At 43.6% G+C, this 9,666-nt stretch overlaps 1 protein-coding gene across 1 annotated transcript in view; it reads right to left on the bottom strand.

The window, feature by feature from the left end:
* CALM1 (calmodulin 1) overlaps positions 1 to 1,549 on the bottom strand; it is a 9,295-nt gene extending 7,746 nt beyond the window's left edge. Inside the window, exon 1 of the mRNA XM_057370585.1 lies at positions 1,432 to 1,549. Within this exon, the coding sequence (XP_057226568.1) occupies positions 1,432 to 1,434 (3 nt within the window). The 5' untranslated portion in view covers positions 1,435 to 1,549. The remainder of the gene's footprint in view (positions 1 to 1,431) is intronic.
* Between the last annotated feature and the right edge of the window lie 8,117 nt (positions 1,550 to 9,666).

The following is a 9,666-nucleotide window of genomic DNA, read 5'->3' as shown; positions in this document are numbered from 1 at the left end:
AAAAAAAAAAAAAACCACAAAAACCCCACAAAACAAAACCCCAAAACCTTCGCACACCTGTCAATGCCCGAGGACACAACCCGACCCTACACTGCCAAGGGGTTCACCTTCCCGAGCAACAGGCACAGCCACTACCCCCTTGCCATAGCTACAGGAAAGATACCCAGCCAGGGCTGGAGCTATCACCCCACCCAGCCAAGTCATCAAATCCTGTCCTGGTGATGTCAGCCTTCTCCTACGGGAAGGGGAGATGGAGAGACAGAGTCGAGGAACACCCAGATTGCCAAAAAGCGATTAGAGTTCAGTCTGCAACTGTTTCGCCGCTCTCGTAGGAAGCGGAAAAGAGCCGGGAAAATCCCAGCCCTTCCTCTTGCTCTTTTTCGCGAGCAGCGCTGGCTGGCCCCGCAGCACCCGGCAGATGATGGGATGCGTTCCGGCGGGCATCGCCCGGCCAGCGAGGCGAGAGGCTTGCAACCCGCCGGCGCAACAGGCGCCCTTCCCGGCCAGCAGCCACCCACTGCTGCAGTGCGTCCCCGTTTCCCCTCCCTCCCTCTCTCCAGCCGGCGGCCACACCACGTCTTCATCCTTCAGCCGCGAGTGCGCCCGGGCTCAGCGGCCAGGCTTCCTTCCCCATCCCCTTTCCTCCGGCAGGCGGCTGGGGCAGGGGCTCTTTCCCGCAGCCCCCGGCGAAAGGGGAGGCCGCGCCCCTCCCGCCCCGAGCCTCCCATGCAGGCGCTGGGCCGCTTCCAACCGAGCAACACGCACTGCGCCCCGGTCCCCGCGGCCGGGGGGTGCGCGGGGGCCGGGAGGAAGAGGAGGAGACATGATGTAATGCAGACAGAGATGGGCTTCGCCGCCGCGACTGCGTTTTTTTTTGGGGGATTGGGGGGGACGGGGGGGGCGCAGTAGCTGCAGCGCGGTGCCCTCCCCCGGCCGCCTCCCCCCGCTCCCTGCGCAGTGCAGCTGGTGCCGGAGCTGAGCGGGATCTTTAGCCCGCAGACCCGCGCCCCTCCCGGCGCTGGGGCCGTGGCCCCRGGGAGACGCGCCCGGCCCTTTCCGCAGGGGAGGGAAGGCGAGGCAGGCGGGAGAGCGCGGGGCCGGGGCGCCCACACACGGCAGGCCCAGGGAAAGGGGAAGGAAGCGGCGGAACAGGAAGGGCCGCAGCTTCGCAGCGATCCCGCGCAACGCGGCGGGGGGGAGGGAGAGTCCGCAGCCACCAAGCCGCTCACCCCGCGAGAAACCAGGCGAGGAAGGGCCCCAGCGGGGTTCCCCCCCACACACCCCCGCTCCTCTCCGGGGACAGCCCGGCTCCACCAACCCGACCGTTCCCGGCTCCGCAGCGAGCGGCACTGCGCACCAGCCCCCGCGCCAGCCCCGGGCACCCCGTGCCGCGCCCGGCCGGTCGARCGAACGAGCGAGCGAGCCCCCTACCATGGCGCGGCGGCGGCGGGCCCGGCGGCGGCTGCACGAACTGCGCGACCACGAGCAGCGGCGGCGGCTGCTGCCTCCTCCCGGCGCGGCTCACAGAGTGCTGGGGCTGTGAGCCTGCGCCGCCCGCTATATACGTGGGGCTGTATCCCTCCGCCGGAGCGGGGCCCTTTTCCCTCCTCCCCGGCGCGGTATGTGCGAGGTGACTGCGGCGGGCGGCCCTGCCCCCTCGGTGCCCGGCCCCTCCCCCGGCCGGGCCGCTCCTGCTCCCGCAGCCCCGCGGCCGATTGCCCCCGGAGGGGCGAGGGCAGCGCGGTGCTGGCAGGGGCTCTTCTCCGCCGAGCGCTGGTGCCGGCGCAGCCCGCGGGGAGCGGTCACCGCCGGGTCCCTGCTGGGTCCCTGCAGCTCTCCAGGCTGGAACCCCCGGAGGGAGAGCATCTCGGCCAAGTTGGTGCTTTTTKTATTTTCTAGACAGCATCCCCGCCGGCGGGGCGGGCCTGCGCTCCCCTGGGGAGCTCAGAGCGGCACCTGGGAGAGGAGGATGGCTTGGGGACGGGGAGACACCTTAATAAAGCTCTTTTTTTTCGGTGACCAGGCATGTGCGGCAGCGACTGTAAAATTAAAATGTTGAAGCGAGCACAGCTGCCTTTTTATTAGTCRTAGAGCTTTTGTCAAACATCAAAATCCAGATGATGGTGAAATTCAGTCCAGAATCGGATGTCTACAACTGAGGTGTCATTTCAGCCCCTTCAGCAATTGAGAGGCAGCAAAAGCATGTCCTGATGTCAGTGTTTTCTTCATTTCTTCTCTGTCAGCTCTGAGGATTTTGTCCACACTGGTAATAAGCCAAAAAAAAAAAAAAAAAAAAAAAAGATTGCATCCATACTGTACCTCCTTTAACAGGTATGGAAACACAGTCAAACATGGACCCACATTGGAATCTAGGATTTTAGTTCCATTCATGACAGGTTCCCTTAAATGTTGAGATTTTTTGTAGTTCAAGATATTTTTAGCTGAAGGTTTTAGTTTGGGCCTCTCTCTGGATTGGGAGGCTTGCAGTATTTCCAATGTGGTCATAATTCTGATAAATCTGCTTGCAGTATAGCACTAAATCTTTTAAAATTCATTTGTCTATTCTGTTTTTTTGAAAAATCACGCATACTTTCTGTGTTTGAAATAAAGACAATCAGTTTGGTTCTGTTTGTTTAACAATTTCAGTAGCTCTGCCACTGAAGCTACAATTTATTTGCTTGCCTTTCTGGAACATAGTGATAGGCTGGCAAGCACAACAGTTACCTGTTTCCAATGTAGAGGGATTTCTCAGCAAACAAAATAATATATTTAATGTGTCAGTTTTGTTCCCAAACCATTCTAACATTTGTATAGCAACTACTGTATGAAATACTGTCAGAAAACCAATTTGCAGCTGGCTAGTCTGCAAATGATAGGTTTATAGACAGCTTCCATTTTAGATTTGCAATGCCCAGCCTCCTATTTTTAATATGCTTTTTTTTTAACTACCAAATAGTAATGCTGATTTTTTTTTCCTGTGGAAGAACATGTAAATTGACCTTTTGTTTTCAAACCAGACCAGCAATTTTAAGCTCTTACTTTCCTAGCTTAATTTCTTTCTGGAAAGCATGGTGCAATATTTGATTGGTGTGAGCTACAAGGGTGTTTGCTTGGATAAATGAATCTTGGAACTCTCTGAGACTCACAGGGATATGTGAAGAACAATGTTCCTGTACAAATCGTTCAACTTACTGTGCTGGTCTCACACAGGTGAAGATCTCATYGTTAAAACACTGAATTCTACATAAATACTGGGCTAAAAAATTATACAGTTATCTTGCARAAAAAAAGTTAATATAAAAGTAATCTTAACAACATTTAAATGTGATGGTTTAGAATGTGGGTGCTTTATTTCAGTCTCTTTAAAGTTAATTTTAAGCACATATAAAATGTTCTTCCATTGATCCAAACCTTCACTTTTTAAAATGTGAAGGGATTAGATTTATCTGTGGAGGAGAGACTATGAGACAAGCAATTAAAATTTATGTAGATTTTCTTACAAACTATCAGCATTACAGTGGTTGGACATACGTGATGAAACTTGGAAATTTGAAGTAGAAAGCCACCCAGTCACATTCAATAAATGTTGCCAAAGATTAACAGGGCCTTTGAGTAGGACTTCTGTGCATTTATTCCCCTTTCTTTTTTTTTTTCTTTAACCTTTTGTGTCTACTTTTCCTAACTCTCAATGGTTCATGTTAATAATTAATTTATATTTAAAATGAAATTTGGAAATAAAGTTACTTTTAAAGTACTTTGGAATATAATTACCTTGCTTTATTAAAAAAATAAGGATGATGAAGTAGGATGCCACAGTAGTTTCTGTTTAAATTGCATCATTCTGTATTTGAAAATATTTCACAGCTCATGTTCCAAAATACCATTCTGACTAAGGGGATTTTTTWTCCTAATTTGACATATGGCAACCATAAATGTAAATAAAACAGAATGTTAATCTTTTGTTGCTTATTTAATGCAACCCCCCCCCCCCAAACCATCTAAACTGGCATCTGCCTGTTCCTTGTAAATTTGCTTTCACTCAATTGAACAGCTAGATCTAGTTCAGTATTGTTTCTTAACATTTACATTCAGTTGTGGCCAGGCAAGAAATGCCCTTGTCATTCCAATGACATACAATGTCAAATGATTTGCCAGGATCTTCTACAGTCTCATTCAAAATCTCCTGAATCTCAGTGGGAGCTGGACTGGACTATGGAATTACCCAGTGTTTGTGCCTGACACCATAGAACTTGGCCATCTCTTTGCTAAAAAGCTTTTCTATGAACAAAGAGCTATGCAATAGCTATTAAGATGAATTTTGASTGGATACATTTACTGTTTTATATTACTTTGCTCTGTAAGGATGCTCTTGTTTACTTGTGTTTGAGCTGTAATAGTAAGAAAATATTATTTTATAAATTTATTTGTAAAATAAATAGAATAGTTGCAGTGGAAGACTTGTAGTCATTCCACTTAGTATTACATTCCTAAATTTTAACTTAATGTGATAGTAAGATTACAGTGTTCGTCTTTATTTTGGCAGAGATTTAATATGTCCATTCCTTAGGAGCAGCTTAAGATATAAGGAGCATATAAGGAGGAATTCTGTTGAGAACTYGACAAAATAATAAACCTTACTATTTACATACAAAGTGTGCTTTTCAGCTTTGGTTTTGTTAACATAAGCACTAAAGAACATGACCTCATACGTATTACTTGTTTTCTTATACATATGTAAGTTTAAAACACTCTGAAAATTAAATTAAAACATTTCACAGACTTCTGTCCTGAGAGAATGGATATGAGAACAGATGGACAGAAGTTTGTTGTATCATTTAATGCACAGCTGGGAGGCTAATATTATGGCAATAAACATAAATAACCAGTTTATAGTAAGTTAGAAGTACAAGAAGCCAACATCAAGTATATATGTGCGTGCAACATCTGTGGAACTGGAAAAAAAATTAATGGTTAGTTGTCATGGGTATAATATTGCCAGTTATAGGTGTGAATTACCCAAACTAAATTTATTGTACTGCTTTTCAAGCCAACTGGAATTCTGTTGGTATATCAATTTTTTATACTGTCTACAAAATTCTCTTCATATAGGCAATGTTTTTGAGGGAGACTGTTTGCCACAAAACTTAAACTAGTATCTTTATCAACTATAAGCATCATTAAGATTGCAGATAAGTGTGTGGAACTCCATTGTAATAAAAAGGTAGAACAGAATTGATTTTGACCACATTTATRAAAGAGGTGAAAATAAAAATTGCTTTCATTTTAACATGTAAAGTTTCAGACCTTGGAGCATTTTTAAATGGGTACACACATGTTCYTATAAGTAACTGTTTCTTTTCTGAGAGAGATTAAAAAAAACCCAAACTCTCCCATCTTTTATATGCTTGTGATTTTTTTTTACATTTGCCTCATTCTAACTGGTGTGCATCAAAAATCGCACACAATTATGGACTTTCACTGAGCATTTAGTGTAGGAAGGCCATCTATGTAATCGAATAATCAGTGATTGTTACCTACGTTAAATGTCTATTGTCTTGTAAAGTTTTAGATGTTGAAATAAAACTAATTTAACCAATTAGTTAGAACTAAATTATTTACACATTGCAATTAAATTAGTGAATCCTTTTCCATGTACCTATGTAAAATGATATCCTTGAGACCCAATACTTTGCAAAGTTTCATGTTTTATACTTAGCATAGTTTGAGTTGGAAAAGTAAAGATCCTATCTTAAAAAGACTTGGAAATATGGGAATTACAGACCTGCTTCCACACAGTCTCACTCTTACATCTTGCACATTAAACATCATAAAACCTTTTAAACAAAAGTGCATTTTCCTACTTCTTTTAACGCTTGAAATGTAAAATAAATGAAAAAAAAGACAAAGCTTTTTCACCCAGTCTTAAAAAACCCCTAACCTTTCTTCATAGGTCTATGCAGAGTTCTCTAGAAACATTGGAATATGTGAAAACAGGATTTTCCTTCTCCGTTTTTGCAACTGCCAGTTTCATAGAAAGGTAAACATTGGATGATTCATGATAGAAACAAGTTACTCGCTCCATTTTTCTGTGTTTTGTTACCATGAGTGTTTTTACAGATAAAGGTCAAATTGTATCCACTATTTTTCAAGAATCAACTACAGAAGAGGATATTTATGTATTGTGTGTTTGCTAAGTATTTCATATTTTTACATAACATTGTCAGGCATACCTAGATCTTGCTTCTTCACTGATATGTGCATGTATAAGAACTATATTCCCTGATGATGAGTCCAGTTAATAAATCTGTCAAAGGAAAGTAATATATTTTTTCCATAAATATATTTTTAAATACTCTGTATAGAACAATACTTACAGGAATGTTTATTCTAATGATAGGAAAACTCTTTCTAATTTCAGTAGATGGAATCCTCAAATTCTAAGTGATACAGTGTGACAAACAAACCAGTTTTTGTCAGATGCACCTAATTAGGAATGTCTCGAGTTTGCGTTTTATTTCTTAATATGCTGGAAAAACGAGTGGGCCAAAAACTGGTTTGCTTTATATGTTCAAATTTCTGCATTAGAACTGATCAAAGCTGAACAGCTGTTGCCATTAGCTACAGATTTTGAACTAATATATAGTTCATAGTGGTATAATAAACAATGGTAAACAAATATTCTTCAGAATTTAAGTGCTGAAGAAAGGTTGKAAATTAGTTTATCCCCAATAATGTTGTTTCTCATGTCAGTTTGTCCTACTTAACATAGGAAAAAAATCTTCACAGATACTTAGGATTGCATTTTTACATAATGGAAATTATTAAATGAGCTGTTTGCATTGGTTTTCATTTCTCTCCTTTGTCCATGAGTAATTAATTTTTATCTGAGTACTTCTGTGGGGCAAACTGGGATATCAATTTTGCAAAAAAGTCCTAGATAAATTTAATGAAAGTAAGAATATATATGATATGGGTAGACAGGTATTTAAAATCCACAGATACATCTTCTAAGGCCAAGTCTCCCTTAATTCCAAATTGTAATTTTGTAGGTCTRTGTTAAATGAAATTTCTTTGGGTCAGGTAGAGCTGTCATAAATCTTCATGCTACAGCTAATGGTAAAAAAATTCAACAACTACACACATGCCATTCAAGGGTGATCATAATTTTAAATCAGAATCATAATTTCTGGTACAGATTTTCAGCAATGTAAACATGCCCTGAAGTCAAYAAATCCATGTTAACTTGCATCAGTTAGGGATTTATTCTTCCCTTCTTTTCCCTCACACACTTTAATTGAGGCATTTCAGTAAGTTTGGGACAGAATCTTTCCTTAGGATAACAAGCTACAAGATCAAAACCACCAGAATTAATAATGGATGTCAAATACTGTCATCCAAGATACATCCAGCGTTCTAATCTACCACACTGCAAAGCTGGCCTGAGGTGGGAAGCATAGATACATCCCAAATYACAGATGCTGGAAGCCAGCACCATTGCCAAATTACACTTTTCCTTTGTCTCACATACGGGAAGAAAACTATGGAATCATTACACTTCTTTGGATAGCGGTGAATATATGTTGTTTGTGAATGCGCCAGTAATAAACCCACCTCATAATGAAATAATTTCTCCAACTTATTACCATTCCTGAGGAGGAGAAAACCCTACATTTTTTCAACAACCTTGAAGAGAAGATGCATTTCTAGTATCAGTTCCCAGAAACTATAAATTCCAGTCTCTGTAATATGTTGTCAGAAAGCCAATACACTGCCTCTCCCCTGTGAATATTCCAAGGCAGTACCTAGGAAKTCCTCTCCTGAGGGCTTGTCTCATTTGGTCTTTTGGTGAACGAGGCCATCTGATGCCTCCAGAACACAGGTTCTGATATCCTCCTAAAGTTTGTCTTTGATCCAGTTCTTCTAGGTTTCTAGTTTTGGAGACACTAGCCCACGTGAAGTTGCCTCTTAAAATGTCTAACCCTCAGAGCATACATGTGTCTCCATCCTAAAGCACCTCCCATCATTGTTGAAATTCCAGAAATTGTACCAGCAAAAGCCATGAAAGATGGCTTTAGCAAACTTGAAAAGTAGAGTTGTTCTTCCATGGGGCTTAATAGTCGTTCCCATGTTTTTGTGAGGGTACAGTTCACATCATCTACTTAATTAAACCTCTCTTCTGCCTGCTTTATTCTGATGCTATCAGCTTCTGTGGAATAAAATTATACCTAAAATCCGGTCTGTCCCAGGCATGTAGCACTTTGTGCACACCTTTCCGGCAAGCAGCACTGACCTTCCCCACAGTATGGCTATTTGTTGTTATTCTTGTGGTAGCAGAAGTATTCTAGRTGCTAATGAAGTACTTATATTTAGTAAGTGCACTGTTATGTGCTGGCTGTGAAGCTGTCAGCAGCACTGTTAAAGAGCACAAGCCTAACATAAAGGTGCATTGCATTGAGAATGGGGGGGTTTTATGCTATATAGAAGGGAAGTACATTTAATGAGTTTATTTTGTTAGCCTTTGGTTCAGTTTCAGATCTGCCAATACTGACATCATTTTTCCAAGCAGGGAGCACCATCTAAGACTTCTCTGCATCACTATCCTTGGGGTGGGCCTGTGTGTGGGCTGATGCAGTGCTCAGCGCTCCAGATCATTTCACTTTGGCAACCATTCTGCTTCTGCTGTCTCTATCTCCATATTCTATTTTAGGGGCTTACAGAGCACCAATCCTCTCAACTAAAATATAWCTGAAACAAGATATTCAGCATTAAATAAGCAAAAAGCAAAAGACTCAAAATAGGCTATTTTGTTATTATTATTATGGGGTTAAATCACTTAAACATAGATATCTTCCTACGCCTCCTCCCACTTCTTTCTTTAGTTTGTCTCCTTGTTCTCTCAAGACGTACTGATGGCCCATAAGCTTGTGGGAAAAAAAAAAAAATTATTCTATGGGTCCGTAAGTGCCAAGTAGTCATCTAGCTTAATTCTTGCMAAAAAAAATGTTGTTGCTAGAATTTTGTCTGTCCTGAGATCCTTGCACCAATCCCTCATCCTCCAGTGGGGCCAGGGAGCATCCTTTAAAGAGCGATCTCGCACGGCAGAATTGTGTCGGCGTGAGAACACACCTGAACCTGCACTTCCAAAGTGAATTGTATTTATTACTTGGTCAATGGGTATGGGGAAGCAGGTGGATTTTAAAGCAGGACACCAAAGAAAGGATATAGAGGAACAGCTGTCCATATGCTGGGCATTTCAGTTTGCCACAGAAGATGCAAGTTACTTGGTGCGACACCAAGCTTCCCTCATGCCCTGCCGCTCGCACCTCTCCCCGGAGCCGCTGAGCACTGCGGCTCCTGCCGGCGCTGCCGAAGGCGCTGTGGCGAAGTCCGCAATGAACCGAGAGAGAGCCACTGCGGCGCTCTCAGCTCTGCCTCCCTCAGATGCCATTTGCCGGCTTGGCACAGGCAGCTCTGCAGCTCCTCTGGAGGCRCTTCAGGATTCGCCTGCACCGAGGCTTTGGCTCGGCGCTGGTGATTCTCGCGCTCTCCACGCAGGACCTGCCGAYGGCGATTAACGTTACAACAGCAGGGGTCCGGGCGGCACGGCACAAACGCCTCGCTTTCCCGGAGCCTATTGTGGCCTCCCGAGGGGCAGTTCTCCCCCTG

Source organism: Malurus melanocephalus, unplaced genomic scaffold (genome assembly GCF_030028575.1).
Source record: "Malurus melanocephalus ecotype Western Australia unplaced genomic scaffold, MMel_1.1 scaffold_129, whole genome shotgun sequence".
Classification (NCBI taxonomy): domain Eukaryota; kingdom Metazoa; phylum Chordata; class Aves; order Passeriformes; family Maluridae; genus Malurus; species Malurus melanocephalus.
This window is presented reverse-complemented; position numbering and strand designations above follow the sequence as displayed.